Here is a 20001-nt window from a genome sequence, read left to right on the forward strand (position 1 = left end):
GAAGAGCTATGGAAGTCTGACCATGAGCCAGGCTCAGGGTCATACTATATATATAAGTCTTATATGAACAGTTCTGCTTGTTCATGAGCGCTGTGCCCCTTGTCACTATGAGCGCTCATTCTAGAGTGGGATGAGCGCTCATTCTAGTCTCCACTGAGCGCTCATTGTGGGTCCCTTATCTATGCTCATTCCTTATCATCACGTGACCTGTACCATAGTTCTTCCGTTCCTGAGTGAGTCCCTGTTGTTCCCGTGATCCTGCATAGTACAAATGTCCTGTCCTAGCCGCCCGACGCCCGAGTGGGTCGGTTAACTGTTATCCATGCATAACGGGTCGTAACATGGAGATGCAATGGTTCGTGGATCTTGAATGAGATCCAGAGATGGGGCACATTTTGCTACCTCCCAATCTGGCTCAGCAAGGGCATTGGGACTCGCCGTCTCCGTCCAACGGGTTTTGTGCTTCTTTGTTTCTCTACCACATCCATTAGCATAACGACAACTCATCCTCTGCGTCAATTAACCCCGGGCCCCGAAGCAACTCTCGACGCCCCAATTGCCTCCTTCGGCAAACGTGTCAACGCTGCATCTCTTCTTCATGGGCATCGTGAATGAGACGAGGCAAATGCAGGAGACCGGATTGGATCCTTGGCTGCGCTCAGCATACTGTATGTGCTCGCTCGGATGAACTGACTTCGCATGTGGTTACTTCGGGATTGTACTTGTCTCATTGTCACCGGGTCGCATTTTCGCCGTGCCTCTCGTCGTCCTATTATCTCCTCACTTTCGTCAGGCTTTGTCACATGTTTATTTGCGCTTCTTTGCCATCGTCCGGATTCTACCAACATGCCCTTACGAGAAGATACACTGGGCCCGAACAACAAACTCGTGTCGCTGGTGGCCAGGAAGCTCTATGTAGACTCGGGCCCTCTCTGGTTCCAACAAGCCGCCGCGGAGCGTGACGCCCCTTAAGCTCGCTTGCTCAAGGATGCGATGGCTTACATCTTGCATAGACTGTGGGAAACTCGACTTTGACGACACGTCTGGCGTCTCGCGCCGCGGAAAGCTTCTGTCGTGGGGATCCTAGGCGTCTCGTTCTTAGGTCTGGCATTTGCTTCGGAGTAGGCCGGCGCTCTTAAGACCTCCCATGTGTTCGACACGATAGTCACGCCACGAAAGGAAGCACGAAGGGATGCGTCAATAGCAGGCAACGAGATCTATTGCGCACTCATCTGCTATTGCTTTCCCGTCACCACAACCGCTACTTGCGGTGTACCTATGCCCGCCTGCAACCAGCCTGGATGCAGTGACAACACCCAGCAGCAGTTGAAAAGAGGGGGCGAAGCTCGTTCATGGCCGGGCGTATGCGCCTTACCACAGATGAAGCTCTTCTTAGATGCTTGTCAATTGGCACACAGGTGGTCTTGGGATTGGCGGTAACGGAGACTTTGACTGGTTTTTCTCCACCGGGGGAGTATTATGACAGTGGGAACTTTGCCGCCCCCTGGTCGCAGTCGCGCAGGCAAACAAGATGATCAGCGATGACGCTGACCATTCGCCTTCACGGAGTTCACATGAGGTCGTTAGAAACCTGTGGATATTACGCAAGAAATTGCACCTTCGGTCCGCCGCCCCTCGGGGAAGCTGCGGAAGCCATTAGGCGTTCAGTAAAGCTGTTTGAGAACCAAACAAGCCATATATTCTGAGAAGCTACAGTTCCAAGAATCCCCGCTTATGTCACCACCTTACAAGGCAATTCGTCTACAACAACACTATTTCTATCGCATCAACGATCCACATAACATCTACTTCTTCGTAGAAGAACTGTACTGCGCGTGACAGCATTCATGTGAATAAAGTGTTCCTCGACCCGGGCCCGTTGGAACATCCTGGCCGCCGTGGATCCGAAAGAAACAATCAAGGCTCAGGCGACACCGGCAACCTTAGTGACCATCTCACTAGCCTATGATCTCGATGACGGGACATGCTCCCGAGATCACATTTGCAATGCTTGGAATACAAGGACTAGGTGGCTGTCGTTCAGGAAGAGCGAGAGAGTTCTTGTTCCGCCACGCCTCTACTCCATACAGGCGCAGTTGAAAGAGCCTTAGCCAATGGTTCCGGTCGATTTTCTATTCACGTTAGGCGCTGAAGAATAATGACACCAGGGTGATGTGAGAGAGAAGGTTTCCTTCCAACAGCAAGTCGGGCCCGTTTCAATGTCAGCGATGGTAACCGCGTCTGTTGTCTCTGTTGTAAGGGTCGACCCCATACGAAATGGAGGGGATATTTAGGGGCAATTCAAGGAGTTCATGAAGTAAGCATTTTGTGAAGAATTCTTTTATGAATTTTTATATAACTACAGGGAATATAAAGACCTTTTTTTCCTCTACTTTAACCTAAGCTAGTCTTCTTAACTACTATATCCTTAGATAAAGGTAATAATAGTAATTAACTCTTAGAACTATTTACTATATTTCTTATTAAATATCCTATTAATCTCTTTTATATTATTCTTATTTTTTAAGTTTTTAGTGATCTTTTCAAATTTTTACTTAATTTAATAGAGAACTTAGTTTTAAAAGTTTTCTAAGAACTTAATATATATTATAAAGAAGTATAGAGATATTATATTATTATTCTTAGCTATAAAGATATAATTAAATTATTATTAAATATATAGTAAACTATTTTTTTTAAATATTTAATATTATTAATAGTAAAAGCTACATTAATTAAGTAAAAAGTATATATAAAATTTATTTTAGAAAATTTTAAATTTAAGCTATAGTATAATAAGGGTTACTTTTATTTAGCTAAATAGTTTAAAAATCCCCTTTATATACTTTATAGGTTAGCTATAGAGGTTACGCTATAACCCTCTATATATTTCCCTATTAGAGTTATATAGTAGTTAATAAGGTACGCCTCTAAGCAGTAAACTGCAAAGAAAAAAACTTAGAAGGGAAGAAAGATTCATGAAGCAAGCCCCCAGCCCTCGACTGCTTCTCATAGGTCATGAATCTTTTTCTGCCACTCTTCCAAACCTAGCCTCCCTGGCGGATACAGCCTGGTCACCTACTACAAGGTCCGGCCAGAAGGACTTCGCACCAAAATGGAGTACCATGTGGTCTAGGTATATCGTAGAACATGGATCACCATCTGCCATCCGAAACGGACCGCACTAGTGTCCATATCGAGCGACGGAACCAGATCGTGCGTCGGAACGAGATTGGAGTTTACGCTTCGATACGAAGTCTTCCGGCTGGCGCCTCCGACGATGCCACAGCCCGATATTTCACCATCTCAAAATAGTACACATCGAGATGAATCACCCCATCCAGGACTTCTGTCTGCGAGGATGATCTAGGTTCGTGGGGTCATGGCGAATTGCTATGTATGAAAGCTTGTAGGCTAAGCCACCCAAGGTCTGGCCGCCTCTTTTGCGCATCCGCCATAACACCAATTGGTATATCCCAGAGTCGCTGAACTACGAACAAAACAGTTTTATCACTCGTAAGCGAGCCTATATTTGATTGCGTGAAGCTGGGAATAAGCTCGAGAGAGTGTACCGCAGAAGCGCTATGAAGCCTTCATCGTGGACCTACCAGCGTAGGCGCGATTTCCCTTCTATTTTTCGAAGGCTGTGCCATATGTCTCAATGATCCTCTACGATTCCCGGGCCTAGAGAGATACGTCTTCCCATATGGCATCAATCAGGGAAGGTGCGGATGTCGAGCATGGCTAGTGCAGACCCCTCAAAAACCCCAACATTCTCATGCAGCACCTGCCGGCCGGTACAATCCTGCTGCTGAACTACTTTAAGGCGCGACCGCCCGATATTATATTTACCGATAGATTGAGAAGCCACCGAATTGTGGCTCAATGGACTGTGTCCTCTCCTTTTATCCAGCTTCATGCAAACCGTCATCTCCCCTCTGAGGATCGGGCGTAGTGAGGCTAGGATGCCGATAATTCTGCAGCACTCCTTTCATTCGCAGCATGTTCGGGTGCCCTGCCTACTCCTCGAAAAATCGAGGGCTTCTGTCAGGGGCCCATGAACATGTCTGTAGATGCAGATCTCTCAGCTTTCCGGTGGTTGGGGTAGCGCTGTGGTATGCCACGAGAAACGACGCCCCTCACCGCGTGTTGCGTCATGAGCACGATACAACACTTGTGACTAAATAAAAGGCCGAGGGAACTTTACTATGAATACAGGAAATCTCGGTTCCTTTGGTTATCGAACGCGGTGCTTGATCCTGTTCCGAAGCCTCTACCGCGAACCATTCGACACCCGCTCTCACATCATGATGAACGCCCCATACAGAGTACTGACGGGCGGGGAGTAGAGGTATTTGGAGAAAATAACCATCGTACTTTCCTTCCTACTTTCTATCTTCACGACCATACTGAATCAGCAGAAGTTTCTGGGTTGGCTACTTGGTGCCTCACGTACGCGATGACGGTGACGATGACAGTACCTCACCATTGCTTCACCAAGGCAGGGTCGCTGATTCCAGTGGCCTTCTAATCCCCCTTCTGTTTGTCAACTCCGTGCCGAATAGAGCGACTCGCGCACTATTCGATGCCCTTGACGTTGGCCTTGGATAACAAGTGAGCGTGGGTTGGCCAGGTCACATATCTCCCATACTACTAGGTAGTATTTCGATGGAAACTTTTAGCTGGAAGGCCTGGCCTGGCCTAATCATAGCCATCAAAAACGAATGGCTTGGCCTCTTCATTAACAAGCTGCTTCAATGGACAATTGAGTTTACATAGTCTTTGCACAAGGGGACGGACAGTATTTGGCTACACAAGATGCCAGGAGCCCTATGCACCTAAGACCCCAAAACGAACGTCAATCTCTGTGCGCCGATGAAGGCAGCCGAGAGTGGCTCCGGCAGGGAGCCCACCGATCCACCTAAGAGAGTACTGCGTCACCACAAGAGAACGCTATCCCGCCAGCGAACTCGATCTTGAGTCTAGACCAGGAGCATGTCAACCACCTCGATCTCAGAGGCGAAGGCATCAGAACAGGAAGGAACTGGTGATGCTACATTGAGCGGGCATCTCTTTCTCCTACTAAAATTGTTTTGATCTCTTCACAGACTGTAAGACGAGGAGATTGTGTTGTCATGCTGAGCAGGTAATGCTGGTAGCCTTTTCCCATGTCTGTCACCTTGATTGTCCAAGATTCTACCTCCCCGAAATCTGAGGCCAGAGTAGGACATAGATGTTCGTTCACCATTCCCGGGCCCCTCTCAGGACAGCGATTCCCCTATGAAGGGCTATTCAGTCTCATCAATGGCCAGCGGATCGACCAGAGCCATTCTCTCCAACGATGCCAAGCTTGGCAATCCTTCTGACAGCGTAGGCTAAAAGAGAAAGTCAGAGGAACAGCACGACATCGCATTTTCCATGCCAAAGCTGGGAATACCCAGCGAACCTCCAAAGAGGGGCATGCCCATCAAATCAGAAGATGGCGTAAGGGCTTGGGACAAGGAACCACATAACGCCCAGTTCGGGATACCTCCCATGGAGAGCGGCGGCGGTGTCTACACTAAGTACACAACACAAGGACGTCTCGTGGAGATTCCATGCACACTCCGGGAGGATGTGGGCAGTCATCTTGGCCCCGAGAGCCACTGAACCGGCAAGAGCATTCGCGCGCCCGCCGAACTTTGTATGGGTATGAACTTGCGGCTTGTCTCGCGCGAGTAGTCAAATTTGTTCTTGCCGATTGGACTTGAGAGGACGTTGCGTCTCTGGTAGTTAAACAACCGAGAAACGTTGAGAGCCGCAGCAAAGAAAGAAGAAGAAAGACCATTTTGATGTTCTTTTAGTAACATCTACCTCATCTAAATCACCATGTCATATTTCTGAGAGCTGGCTATCTCGTATATCACGGGGGATCTTGGGTAAGGGCTGAAGGTCAGTTGGAACCATCAACCCGCGCGACTTGACCTCCCTGATCGAACTGGCGCAAATGACCTCCAAACACTCATAGGATTCACTGCCTAAGGCTCGCTGACATGAAGAAGTTCAGCTTAATGGAGGACTTTTTCCCCCCTCATGCGAGAGTGGTTTCGCTTACTCTCCTTACCCTCCACCCTGGCCGCGACATGCGCCAATTACGAGTTCATCACGATCTCAGAACTAAAGGGCCTATTGTCATTTTGTTTTCTGAAAGAAAAAAAAAAGGGCAGAAGCTCAATCGTTTTTATTCGATGTCGGGTCTCAACCTCAAAATCAAACGCAAGCACAGAACGATCACCGGCTCAACCTGAGGCCGACTAATAGACGCGGGGTATCTTTAGTACCAAACACAATCTCAACACACACAGGTAATCACTCTCAGACGTATGCTCCAAAGGAGACCACCTTTTTGAGCCACCTTAGAGGACAATGTATGTTCTGTTGCTCTAATCTTCAGTATATCTTCATCAACTCTGGCGTCATCGGCAGATTTACCAATTGACGCCAACTGGTGTCACGACTACATATTTGATGATTGAAAAATGGTATAAGTCTTCCTTCAAAGAGGACAAATTACATTTCAATCATTGGAAATACCCTCAGGCACCATGTGACTGATGTTGACAGCATTGAAGACAAGTTCAAAATGCTCGTCTCTGCTGTTCCTGACATCACAAGGGACCTCTCGTCAAAGGCAACGTCATCATATCAGATCATCAGAACCCGCGGGGTATATTGCTGGCTTCCTGCTCTGTCAATGATTTGTTGGGCCTACCCTATGTCAGCTCTCCGCATCAGGCGTTCTCCATATGCCTTGAGAACCCTGGGCCCAACATCCTGCATGGGCGTGGAACCGAAGTGCAGTTCTATCTCCCCCCATGGAGAACAAGGTCATAGATGCATTTAGCATACTCAAACTTCTTCCCGGAAATCACTTCGCCTCGAAGAACGCATTCTTCCGAGTACTAGACAGAAACTACGGAAAACAAGGCCTGCCAAAATTGGAGTTCTTCTCTCCCACTTGAGTGGACACTTGAGATATCCAATACATGCAGGAATTTGATGCACTGCAAGCATCGCTGTGTCTTTAATCGGCGGTGTTCATATGAGCAGGTGATGTGCCCAGCTTGAATTAGCTGGGCAGCTCCTGAGGGAAGAAGTAGAGATACATCATTCATTCTATAGTTGCTCATTACCTATTATAATCAGCCCATCTTACCGGGGAGGAGGGGCGGAAGGAGGGATACCTATTCTCAGCCGTGGCGCAATGGCTCATGGAGCACCCCGAAGACGCGGAGGAGGTGGACACTATGAGTAGTATCGCCATTCGTTGGAACGCTACTATGACCATGACTCGGGACATTATCACGGGCCAAGCCGAGCCCCTCCCGGCCGAGGAGAGCACCCCGTTCGACTACTTCACAGCCGTGGACCCGCGCCTCTCGGACCCCGACGAGAGAGAGGAGCTTTTCAGGGTGATGGGTACTGAGGAGGTGGTCACCCCGAAGAAGAAAAAGGGCAAGGTCGACATGTCGAACCACTTCACCGAGCTTGAATTGTTTGATGCCAACCGGCCTAGGATCACAAAATCCTTTCTGAAGATCCGCAAAGATGAGTAGCTTTCAGCTCTCCGAGACGAAGAGAAGCAAGAAATGTTTGCCGTCTGTTCTTGGAGAAGAATTTGTACACACGGCTTGTTCGAATTAAAAGGATCCAGACATGCCGGACAATTCTACTTAAGAGAGCCCAGAAAGAGCAATGCTTCCAGGAGTGGATGGGAGCGACTCCAAGAACCCAACCTCGACCTCGTGCTGGGCCCTCAGCGAGTCGAGAATCACCCTGTCGTTGGTTGGTGGAGGCTGAGATTGCGCCCTTTGATGGGTCCGGGCGGTGCTAGTGACGGGCAACCCATACCTCGATGAGCTCTCTTACATTGGATTTAGGAGGATTTTGATATAGGTTACAAGGAAGATAAGGAGGACACTGCGGGGACGACTTTCAAGCTCTACGCGTCTGAACTGACATGAGTTGAGCTCCTCAATGATAAGTTGGGAGGACGATTCAGGCATCTTTGCCTGGAGAACCGGTGCTGTTTATAGCTACAGAGGCCTCTCACTCATACAGCTGGTTTTGCTGTGAATTTGCTGCGCCCGTATTTATCAACAGATATTATCTTATTGATTGCGAGAAGATACTTAAAACCATGAGTCTAATTCTACCTATGTAATGAGGAACTTAACTGTTAGCGTGAAGGGCCCGAATGATTTGATCCTCGATTGCTTGTTCGTTGATTCCTTGATTGTTTCCAGGAACGCATTGGCGATCTTGGTTCATTAGCGTCCAGTGGTGATGGCACAGTGAAATGCCCTTAGTTGACCATGATACTTATCATGACGCAGAAAGTTGAAACTTTCAATCCGAATCAGAGGGAGACTGACGTTCCGTGCGATTGTGTAGAATTCAGGCAGACTGGCATTCTCCTTATGTCAGCACTCTATCACGTGAGCGAGAAGCTCTTGAGTGCCTAACTTACGTAATACACAGTCCGCCTACCCTTACAACTAACAATACGGAGAACATGCCTAGTCTGCCTCAACGTTCATAAACAAACCATTTCACTACTAATCACTGTTCCGACCTTGTGACTACCATCCTGCATTACGGAGGCGTGCTCACAACTTGAACTCCAAGCCCGTCACTACTTCTTCACGCCGCCGACCGGCAACAACCCATCCATATGGGCGCCACACCGCAGCGGTTCGAATCATCCCCCGCTAGCCAGCATGCATGCATTCTCCCGGTACGCTCCATCAGCATTCATTTCCGCATAAACCTTTGGAGTCGAAGTCGATGTACAAGAGAACACTGTGAATTGCTGAGCATCCTATTCAGGTGACAAAGACTCCACATCGGGCCGGGTGTGGGTCACCTCAAGCGATGGCACCGGCATAAGTGTGGCGGCTCGGCCGGGTAGAGCTTCACTGGCACCGGCATACTGAGCCTGAAGCATATGCTATACCGTAGGTCCCGTCGGCAGGTCAAATCGCCCCTTGGCCACCACCAGCATATCTGGTCACAGTTCTAATTACCCTGCGATATCCCGCACTCGCCGTGTTGAGCCAGTGTCCGTTGCCGAGGGTATCGGAAGCGTTGGTCAACTGGCCTGCGGACCCGGATTTGAATCACTGCATTACCTTACATCAGGTGCTATCAGTGTATCAAACTCAGACACCACACTCTGTTCGCAACTTGATTAAATTGGTTCACATTGTCGGATGTTGAACGGTTGGATACCAGTCAAGGAAGCTCATGCCTCATACCTATCGTGGTACCCAGCGAAGGCAATTCCAAGCGTACCTACTGGTCACCCCGATCTTCTTGCTAAATCTTCAAGGCAAATTTCCAATAGGTAGTGCCTCCGAATTCGCGACTTTGGGGAACTTGACAAAACCCTCACCAGCCAACACAACCTCAACTGAAAGCCAAAAGCTGAACATCAGACAGATTCTCGCCTGCGGTAATCATCGCGTCACCCGTGCGCACAGTCCGTGCCACCCGTTTTCCCCGTCTCACCGTCTTGCCGAACCCCCGCTCGGATCACCGGTACTGACCCGGCAGCCCCTTGCTTAGCTTCTGGCTCCCAGTAAGGTTCAAGACATGTCACAATCTTTGGCATTGGCACATGTTAGGCACCTACTGCAACAGCTTTCAGGAGGCAGCGGGGTTAGCAACACCAAAGGCCACCAGCGATAAGAGGCTCCGTGCCGTAGCTGCAAACCTTCTCATCTGGTTGGGTTCACGCTTATTCATCTCAAGTCGGCCAAGCCGAACTTTGTCTAAGCTCCCACAACTATCATTGGGCTAGTGCAGCTACAACCGTTGATTCGCTGGGAGCTGCGGTAACCAGTTGGTATGCGAAGCGAGCGGCTCGGTCTCAGAACATCAATGGGGTCCCGTCGGTGAGCTCGGCCTGGTAGACGTCATAGAGGGCACGCAGGAAAGTGTTTTAGACCAGGCCCATAGCATTCCTCTACCCCTCTCATAATTAGAATAATAATAAAGCGAAGCTTTTCACCACTCGCCATCATCTTACGTTATTCTCAGGCTGATACGTGCAGGATCATTCATACATCATGAAGACCACTAACAGACCCGATGAATGGAAGATTGAGCAGGGCCTTGCTGGGGCTGAACTTCCCGTCCTTGACATGACGGGACCCCAGACCAAGGCCCTTCCTCCTCAGATCTTTGGTGACCTGACGAAAGATGAGGCCGCCATCAAGAGTGTCGGTGACCCTAACAAGCTCTTTAATGAAGAGCGTGAGGGGTGGACTGGGTGAGTAGCAATCGGTCTTGATCATGTTCTTCCATTAAACATTCTTTTGCGATCGCTGACGGAGCTCAACCGCACAGCTTCATCGAGTGGGAGAACTATCCCGAGAAAAAGGCTGCCGCCCACAAGATCTTGACCTCGCAGACGTTCCCTCCCAATCCCGAGTTCCAGCTTGGCCCGATCCCAGCGACAAATCCTGTGCTTCCTGGTACCCATTGGAAGATGTGGCATAAGGCGGTCGGCGGCGCTCTTTCTCGCATCCCCGACGACTCTTGGGACATCGTCCTCAAGGAGAAGCACGCCGACATGCTACATCTTCTCCAGTTTCCCTACAATGGCGAACCTCCAAAGCGCCTCGTGACCGACAAGGAGATCACCCCGAACCCCCTACACTTCGTGCGAAACCACGGCGGTATCCCAATTATCGATAAGGAACACTACAGCTTCCTCCTGGACGGTCTTGTCGCGAACCCCAAGTCTTTCACTCTCGACAACCTCATGGATGAGACCAAGTTCCCGCGCATGGAGAAGACTGTCACAATGCAGTGTTCTGGAACCCGACGCATTGAGCAGATCCTGAAGTACCCCGGCCAGGGCGACGAGGTACCCCAAGCTCCTTGGGCAGAGGGCGCGATCGGCACTGCCAAATACGTCGGAATCAGTCTCAAGAAGGTGATCAAGGCTTGTGGTGGACTCATTGAGGGAGCCAAGCACCTCGAATTCTATGGCGCGGACACCTACTTCAAGGACGACAAAACTATGAACTACCTCGTCAGTGTTCCTTGGTCCAAGGTCAAGGCCAATGAGGTCATGCTGGCCTGGGAGATGAATGGCGAAGTCCTCCCGCGCATTCACGGATACCCCTTGCGGATCGTCGTCTTCGGTTACATCGGAGCTCGAAGCGTGAAGTGGATTTACCGCATCAAGGCCATCAAGAACCCCACTCGCGCGCCGGTCCAGAGCCAGGAGTACCTCTACTTCCCCCAGCAGGTCGGCAAGCACAACTTCAAGCTCACCGATGGCATCCAGATTCAAGAAATGCCAGTCAGCTCGGCCATCATGTCGCCCTGGACCAAGCAGGTCGTCATCCACAACGGCAAGATCCGCTGCAAGGGATGGGCCTACTCTGGTGGTGGACGCTGGCCGGAGCGCGTTGAGCTCTCGTCTGACGGAGGCTTTAACTGGTACACAGTCCCAGTTGAGAATCTCTCAAAGAAGCGCAAGTGGACCTGGAGAACTTGGGAGATGGATCTGCCCTGCGATGTTGAGGGCTGGATTGAAATTGTCTGTCGCTGCTGGGACAATTCTCTTAACACCCAGCCGCCTGATGTCCGCACTGCATGGAACTGGGGCCTGCATGTCACCAGCTCCTGCCACAGAATCTCGGTTTACAGTGTGAACAACACCCGACCGAAGACCAAGGCCCGCCTTCAGGAGTTCGCAGACAAGGGTATTCCGTTTGCCCCAATCACTGTTCCGCTCGCTTTCCCATCTCAGAGTTGGGATGATTATGAAAAGTATTGGAAGAGTCACGATCCGAGAGACGCCGAGGATGAGTAAATCGGCTCCGATCTATGATGCCAGATTTTCTTCGCGGTGGCCTTCGTGAGGAGTTGCTTCCAGGTCATATGGGCGCTATAACATGAACACAAAAACAATAAAACAATGAACCAAAACTTGTGGCGAAATCTGGAATCCCCTCGCATCGAATGATGAGATTGTGACTTTGATCAAGCTCAAACATGATGTATGAAGAGTAGAACACGTCATCGACATACTGATAACTGCCAAACACTGGTCGCGCTGACAACCATCGCCCTCATTCCAGCAGGCGATTGGGTCAAAACTACGCTGCAACGCACTGAAGCCCCCCTAATGAATGACACCTTGCCCCAACAGCCGATCTCCGTGCTCATCTAGCTGCAAATGTTTTGGTCCATGCTGCGGCAAGGCCACCTCGAGTAAAGCCGAGAACAAGCTTCCATCCCCTTGGCCGGGGCAACATCGGAATCCTAGCGTCTGCCAGTGAACGGGCTTCCCGAAAACGCGCCTTCGGTGTCTGCCGTTGTGGGTCGCCGGATCGATCCCGAAACTCCGCGCCTCATCCCGCGCAGAAGCTTCGGCATCGCAAATCGCACAGCTCGCATCTGCAATACAGGCCTTGCCATTGGTTTGACTGCCCCTCGTAGTTAGCTGTCTGTATCCCTGCAAACACCGACTTGTCGCTGAAGTCTGCAGCAGTGGCCAATTGATTGATGCTGAGGTTGGTTCTGAAGGCTTACTCTTGATGCCTGTGACAGAGTCGCCGAGCGATACTTTTGCTGCCCATGAACTCTCACCCTTGCCAGATGTCCCCATCATCCCGATGTCTTCAATGCCGTGAACGCGCCCTATTCGCACTCCTGCTATCCATCTTGCTAATGGCCTTTAATGTCCATTACATATTGTGTGGTTGACCGCAATAAGTAAACTGTTTTGAAGCCCATCAACATGCTAGCGATTCGGGTCGCTAAGTCCTTAAATCGACCCCTGGCACCAGTACGCACTAAACTCAAGCATTCGCGCCCGGCGAGCACGACTCTGATACCGGTCAACTGTAAACTCCCATTCTCTTTGCACCACAGCATCAGCTCACCAGCCACGATGAATCCCCAAGCCGTCGAAGCCCCCTTGACACAATCGGCCACCTTTCTCGTCTTATCAGCCACAGATGTACCAGATGCCCTCAAGAACATTCGATCTGCCGTCTCAAGTATCTCGGACATCACCAAGAACATTTCGACCCGTCACCCGAGCGCCAATCTCTCTTGCACCGTCGGCATCGGCAGCAAAATCTGGGATGGGCTCACGCAACAGCCCCGGCCGACGGAGTTGAGACCATTTAAAGAGATCCAGGGTGCTAAACACACTGCAGTATCGACACCTGGTGACCTGTTATTTCACATCCGATCGGAGAGAAGAGACATGTCCTTCGAGTTTGAGAGACAACTCATGGATTTGCTAGGCGATGCGGTCAAGACGGAAGACGAGACGGTTGGGTTTCGGTACTTTGATGCACGCGATGTGCTAGGGTTCGTCGACGGCACTGCCAACCCCGTTGGCTCAGACGTCTCTGAAGCTGTTGTCATCACTGAACAAGATGACAAGACCAAGGCCGCACCGGGAGGAAGTTACGTCGTGGTGCAGAAGTATCTCCACGATCTCAAGGCATGGCGCAGCTTGTCTACCGAGAAGCAGGAGGCCATCATTGGGCGGACAAAATTGGACAACATAGAGCTAGACGACGCGGAGGATGGACGCCAGCAGTCTCACAAGAGCCTAGCAACCATCGAGAACGAGGACGGAAACGAGCATGACATCCTCAGGGATAACATGCCTTTCGGATCTCCAGCTTCTGGGGAGTTTGGCACCTACTTCATCGGCTACTCCAAGAAGCTCTGGGTCACGGAGAAGATGCTTCAGCGGATGTTCATTGGCAATCCGCCCGGGCTGCATGACAGAATATTGGACTTTTCGAAAGCAGTCACGGGGTCTACCTTTTTTGTGCCATCGGCCAAGGTATTGGAAGGTCTTGGTAATGAATAAGTCTCGTCTGAATCTGACATCAAGTTCCATTCGGTGGATCGCGCTGTTCTACTGGTGGGATGACAAAACAGGGGTCCTCTAGGATTAAGGGGTACGATCGCTAGTGGGACAGCATCTCCAAATGGTCCTTGCCAAGAAGTTTCAAATCATCGCATCGCTTTTGTTTTCACTAAATCGACGGGGGAGCCTGTTTCTTTCAAAGGTGATGAGTGGAATAATTATGGTCGGACAGTCCCCCAAGAGCGGACTTCTAGTCCGCAAGTTCGACATGCATGCATCCCGGTATTTAACCACGAATCAAGTGGTATCCCATTAGATGGAACATCTTATTCTCCTCGCCTTTCGCCCTACTTATATGGAATCCACGGAACGCGAGGAAACAAAGGGATGCAATAGCCCACACGGAAAATTGTTTTTTCTCTTCACACCGTCTTACACATATCGCCAAGCTTTTCAACAAACAAGCGTATACGAGCTACGAGGTGGAATTCAATGGGAATGCGTTGTGCCCTCCTTATTTTCACCTCATCTAATGGCAACCTGGCATCTTGTGATTTTAATTATTTAAGTGGGTGGCTGCTAAAGTCCAGCAACTCGAAAATGGCTCTACCTCAATATCATTGAGCATATCCGGAACTACTCTCTAGACTTGATCTACTCCCTCAACATGGTGACCATGGCCATTGCCAAGTTCCTCCCCGTTGCAGTTCTTGCCAGTCTCGTCGCTGGGCAGACTCTCAATATTCCAGCAAGGAGCGGTTCCATCATCTCCCTCCCTGCGCCGAGCGTGATTTCCGGTTCGAAGGACATGGGAAACAAAGAATACGACCGAGGACGCGCATGCGAGACAGACGTCGAGACACCGGGTGGCCATCCCGTCTTCATCCTGGACAACGGCGCGACACTCAGCAACGCCATCATTGGCATTGGCCAAGTAGAGGGTATCCACTGCAGAGGTGCTTGCACGCTGAAAAATGTCTGGTTTCGCAAGGTTTGCGACGGTAAGCTCCTTTTCAGTAACACTCAGGAACCATATCATTGGTCAGAGGGTTGACGTAAATGACACAGATGCCATCACGGTCGTCGGAAACGGCGACATCCTCATCCAGGGAGGAGGTGCACAGTCTGCAGTCGAAAATGTCATTCTGCATCAAGGCAAGGGGACCGTTACGATCAAGGACTTCACCGTGGTAGGATCGAACAGGCTTTACCGTGCTTGCGGTAATTGCGCAAATAATGGAGGGCCTCGCAATGTTGTTATTGAGAACGTTAAAGCGAACAACGTGAAGCTTCTCACCGGCATCAACTCCAACTTCGGCGACGTGTCCACCGTGTCCAACTCATGCGGCGCAGCGGTTACGAACGTGTGCCAGGAGTACAAGGGTGTCCAGAAGGGACAGGAGAGTTCGAAGGTGACTACTACGGCTAACTGCAAAGGACAAACGTCTCTCAGCGCATGTTAAATAGTCTAAAAGTATAGGAGTCGGAGTGACTATATGGCTTGGGCGAACATGAGTTGCGAACAATTATGACTCATCATCTGCGGAAGAAAGTTGTGTTTAAGGGCACAAGACTTCTTCAATTTACTACGTGTTTGTTCCTTTCTGCTGACTTAAGGGTCCTTGTATTTATCATAGCCATCATCCGTATCCCTCCTCGTGTTTCTTTTTGCGAAGGTGCTCAAGTCTAGGTCTCCGTACGATGTTATATCGAGCCAACATTGAAGACGCAATCAATGGTAAAACTCAGGATCCCAAAGGGAGGATCAAAGCGGCACCAGCCAGTGTGGAAACGCCTAACACCATGACAACCACGTACTTCAAATTCATGATCGCATAGGCTTGCTTTAACTACCATGGGAATTGTATACCAATTCCATTTCACAGATAGTTATGCAGGCCATTTTTGACCAGCACGACTGACTTTGGAAAGCCCCCCTCCCCTGCCTCCAGTCACACACTCTTAACTATATGCGAGCTGCCACTGCCGCAACTGTGCTATTCACCGGGCACCTCGCCATTGCTTACCGACCTCTTCTCTCGCATCTTCTTCGAAAAGCCAGGAAGTCCCTCACGGCCCAAAATGACTGCCGGATCCAAGGGTACAAAGATCGCTACCGCAATTACCATCACGACGGCGTCCAGCGCAATGAAGTAGACTTCGTGCGTGAGGAGATAGCCGTTCCAGCCCTGAGCAAGCTCGATAACCCGATAAACGCTTGGAATATATACCATCACGAAGCTAATAGTGAGTGACACAAACACTAGCTTCATCCCATAAATGACACTGCCACGCACATGGCTGAAGACTCTCCAAAAAAAGTCCCCCAGAAACCCACCGAATAGCGTCATGGTGAACAGTTGGACCGCAATGCCACCCAACATAATTTGCGAGCCCATAGACATATCCTCGTCCGTATCTGCTATACTGGCCATGGCTCCCCCGATGGCCTGGATAATAAGAGAAAGAACGTCGCAAGTACAAAATACAATAATGTACCATTTAGGAGAGATCAATGACGATGAAGGGCCAAGGTTGATAATCAGCTTGCCAAGGAGGACGTAAATGGCAGAGGCGAAGAAGACAGGGGCTATAATGAGGGTGACTATCTGCGACATAAAGGCGTCGGCGTTGTATGGGCATTTTCCGGCGTAGGCACGGGAGGCCCAGCCTATTAATTCGGCTATGAAACGGAATGATGTTCAGAGACTTAGGCGGAAAAGTTATGGTCGAGTGTCAAAGGATAAAAAGAGATGTGGCACATACTTAAGGCTCCTATGGCGAGCAGAATGGACACGGTCGCACGAAGGCGGATGGATTGGAAGGTATGATAGAAGAGGGGTATGGAAAAGAGAACGCTGAGGGCCACACCAGCGGCGAAGGAGGGAACATAGCCATAGTTTGTGCTGAAAGCGGGCGTCAAAGGATGGCAAGGTGCGGTGCGCATAACTTCCAACTCTCGCTGGTACGCCTCCGTCTGGATGTCCTCTGTACTCATTTCGATTGATGCAAGCGTCCAGTTCTCTGTATGAAAGAGGTGTTTGAATCGAGTCTGTGAGAGAATTCTAAAGCTTGGGGAAAATGCACGTGGATCTTGATACGATGGCACGAACAGAACAAGGCGTTGCAACGTGGACAGATAATCTGACTTATATTGTTTTCTCGCTCATTTCGTACAGCCACCCGCATATATGCAGTAAGCCGGTCTCAGCACCCTACATGACGACGTGGACGGCGGCGCTGAGCCACCGCCCAGATGACGCTTGCCACCCACCAAAGATCCAGTAGTTGCACATCCCCTTGACGTATCAGTACACTTTTCCAAGAGAAAAGTTCATTTTGTTTTCTATTATCAGAATAGGAAGTAGTGGGACTATGGGAACTCCAGCTACGCCAAAAGTGGTGCACCTTCTGACAGCAGTCATACAAGGCCTGGTAAGTCAGAGGTAGAGCGAGGAGGGTTCCCAGGGGGATTATTTGCTCCCTGCGCAGCGGAATCCTGCCAAAGGCATCCTCTTCTCATATCTCTACAGAGACTTTCTGATGACCAGCTGAGAGCCGCGGGTAGAGACCTCCCATTTACTGCTACGCACCTCGCGATCATGGACTACATAGTCACGCGACCACACATTTTTACCTAGCTAGACAGCCTTAAATCTCCTGTCCCTCTGTAGAATTGCCATAGAACAGACTCAGGAATATTATGTGCGCCTCAGACTTGCTACATGGGGTCTCACCATTGCTCAGGGAGATTGTGAGCATACAATTGAAATCATGATGCAATGACTCCACTTCAAAATGCTAGTTACTCGTTTCTACGTACAGCTGTCAAGTAAACCTTCAACGGCGTCTTGTGCCAGAACAAATAGGACTTCTGATTCAACCAGTCGTCCCCCGGGTCGACAAGCTCCATGTCGAAGTTGAAGATGAGCTTGGAGAGGATCAGGCGCATCTCCGCGTGGGCTAGACTGTGCCAGACTTCGTATTAGCGTACGGCAGTTTCCTCAGAATTGACAGAAGCCTCCACGAGTGGACTTAATAGGGGGGGGGAGCGGAAGGAGAATTCCATACTTGAGCCCAATGCAATTCCTCGGGCCAAAGGAAAATGGTTCTTTTTTCGGACCGAGGAATTATCTGAACCCGCAAAACGAGCCCAGACGATTCGCCGGTCCAACAAGTCAGCATGGCGTCTCATGGCGCTGGGAGGCGAACAACTCACGAAACATATCCAGTTTGTCGCTAGCGAACTCTGGGTCGTTTAAAAACCTCTGGGGACAGAAATCAAAAGGTCGAGTGAAATACTTTTCGTTATGGAACAGAGACCACTGCCATACCGCACAAGCGGTCTGCGTTTCCGCCGCACTCGAGTTAGACCCCAACATGTAGGTAGACATGGCAGCGGGAATATTGACAAGGGCAGACTTACACCTTCAGGAAGAATTTCACCAGCCACGGTCGTGCCACCAGTAGGGACCTCCCTAGGCATACCGGCTGCTGCAGGCGGATAACATCGAAGCGCCTCATCCAGACACGCCGACATGTAGGTAAGCTTGGTTACGGACGATATTGTGATGTCCTCCTCCCGGGCGAACGAGGACCGGACCTCCTCTCTCAGCCTCATCATGACCTCGCGATGCTTCAACACAAGAAACGTCACACCGCACAATAGCGTGGATGTCGTCTCCGACCCGGCAAGCACAAGCGTGCCCACGTTGACGCGGATCTGTAGGGGTTCCAGGGCCGAGCCCTCCCGCTTCTTGAGCAGCCCGGCGACCAGGTCCAGCCTCTCGGTCGGCATGGCCATGCGCCGCTGCAGCCGCTCAGTCGTGCGGCGCGCGAGCTCGACGCGGTTCAACACCAGCCACCGCATCAGGCGGACCAGCACGCGGTCCCAACCCAGATACTTGATGGTCCAGAGCCACGCCGAGATGGGTCCCGCCGAGTTGAGCTGGGCCACCCACGGATCATAGCGCCCGCGCTCGAGGCCGCCGAAGGGTTCACCAAAGCAGAGGTCGCCAATGACGTCGAATGTGGTCCAGATATACCAGTCTTTGAGATCCACGGGCTTGGGCGCACCGACCTGCTGGCCTTGGAGTTCCAGCGTGGACTCGCACCCCGTGCCCGAGAGGTCCAGGTCGTCGTCCCCTTGTACATCAGTCTCGCGGACCTTGCTGTGCCTGTGCAGCTGCCGCATGAGCAGGTCGACGTAGCCCCCGATGACGGGCTCCTGGTTCCTCAGTGCCCGCTCGCTGAAGCCAGGGGATAGCATGCGCCGCAGGAGTGCATGGTTCTCCCTGTCTTCGTTGACGATGCTATGTGGAAGCCCAGCATTGCGGTAGAATGTGCTGTACTTGGGCAGCTCCTCGGGGCCGGCGGCAGAGGTGCCCATGGGCCGACGTCCGTATATCTCCTTCCAGGCATCGGCGTGGGCGAAAGACAGCTCGTCCGGGGCGATGCGTACTACATGGCCGTACTGGCGGTGGAGGTCAAGGACGTCATAGGGAAGGCGACCTTGAATGAGGCGAGCACAGGAGGAAAGACGGGTTGCGCGATGGAGGAGAGGGCCAGGAAAGCGTGCTAGAGGGTGCAACGTGAGGTTATAGACGCACTTAATCACGCCGTAAAGCAAAGCCTGAATATGGTTTTGCTTGTGTTAGTACCGGTTTCCATCGTAGGGCTTAACGTGAGCCTTGAGAGGGGAGCACACACTTACCCCAATGATAGCAAGCCCAATGTAATGGGTGAATGAAGACATTGCGAACTCGTGTGTTCGCGTTTGGTCAGCGAATATGGGACAAAACACAGAAACGATATGCTCCGTCAGTTCTTCACAATCTCGATCGGAACCCTCAGCAGGGCAGAAAGTCCTACCAAGCATTTGGCCTACCTATCTCACCATGCTCTGATTTTCTTTTGGCTTTAAGAGGTTGGTTAGTCGCTTGAAGTGCATTTTCTATCGCCTTCTTTTACTCACAGTAAAATGAGCTTAACTTGTTCTAGCGTGTGACACGGCACGGCTGCATCTGACCTGCATAGTGGCGTCCCGAGATGGCCTGACATACTTTGAGCTAATGCATGTCATGGATCTTTGGTGTTGATCCGACTGC

The 20001-nt window shown here is 50.7% G+C and overlaps 6 protein-coding genes across 6 annotated transcripts; 4 read left to right on the top strand and 2 right to left on the bottom strand.

Moving 5' to 3' along the window:
* Positions 1-7250: 7250 nt before the first annotated feature.
* Positions 7251-7595, top strand: CGGC5_v010811 (uncharacterized protein; the record flags this gene model as incomplete). Its single annotated transcript, XM_032021265.1, has 1 exon — positions 7251-7595. One exon carries the CDS (start codon positions 7251-7253, stop codon positions 7593-7595), a length of 345 nt encoding a protein of 114 aa, XP_031892590.1.
* Positions 7596-10109: 2514 nt separating this feature from the next.
* SOX-1 (Sulfite oxidase) lies at positions 10110-11869 on the top strand (the record flags this gene model as incomplete). The annotated part of the gene is made up of 2 exons (XM_032021254.1): positions 10110-10312; positions 10390-11869. The coding sequence occupies 2 exons, from the start codon at positions 10110-10112 to the stop codon at positions 11867-11869; spliced, it is 1683 nt and encodes a 560-aa protein (XP_031892587.1).
* A 1083-nt stretch (positions 11870-12952) lies between these two features.
* yfeX (putative deferrochelatase/peroxidase YfeX) lies at positions 12953-13894 on the top strand (the record flags this gene model as incomplete). The annotated part of the gene is made up of 1 exon (XM_032021243.1): positions 12953-13894. One exon carries the CDS (start codon positions 12953-12955, stop codon positions 13892-13894), a length of 942 nt encoding a protein of 313 aa, XP_031892588.1.
* A 667-nt stretch (positions 13895-14561) lies between these two features.
* plyE-0 (putative pectate lyase E) lies at positions 14562-15357 on the top strand (the record flags this gene model as incomplete). Its single annotated transcript, XM_032021231.1, has 2 exons — positions 14562-14895; positions 14963-15357. The coding sequence occupies 2 exons, from the start codon at positions 14562-14564 to the stop codon at positions 15355-15357; spliced, it is 729 nt and encodes a 242-aa protein (XP_031892884.1).
* Positions 15358-15891: 534 nt separating this feature from the next.
* On the bottom strand, positions 15892-16892 carry CGGC5_v010815 (Uncharacterized protein; the record flags this gene model as incomplete). The annotated part of the gene is made up of 2 exons (XM_066152420.1): positions 15892-16565; positions 16661-16892. 2 exons carry the CDS (start codon positions 16890-16892, stop codon positions 15892-15894), a joined length of 906 nt encoding a protein of 301 aa, XP_066008165.1.
* Positions 16893-17699: 807 nt separating this feature from the next.
* On the bottom strand, positions 17700-19649 carry PbP450-1-0 (Cytochrome P450 monooxygenase 1; the record flags this gene model as incomplete). Its single annotated transcript, XM_032021209.1, has 4 exons — positions 17700-17857; positions 18114-18240; positions 18321-19526; positions 19608-19649. 4 exons carry the CDS (start codon positions 19647-19649, stop codon positions 17700-17702), a joined length of 1533 nt encoding a protein of 510 aa, XP_031892876.1.
* Positions 19650-20001: the final 352 nt, after the last annotated feature.

Source organism: Colletotrichum fructicola (genome assembly GCF_000319635.2).
Source record: "Colletotrichum fructicola Nara gc5 chromosome Unknown KSG_Nara_v1_contig06, whole genome shotgun sequence".
Taxonomy (NCBI): Eukaryota; Fungi; Ascomycota; class Sordariomycetes; order Glomerellales; family Glomerellaceae; genus Colletotrichum; species Colletotrichum fructicola.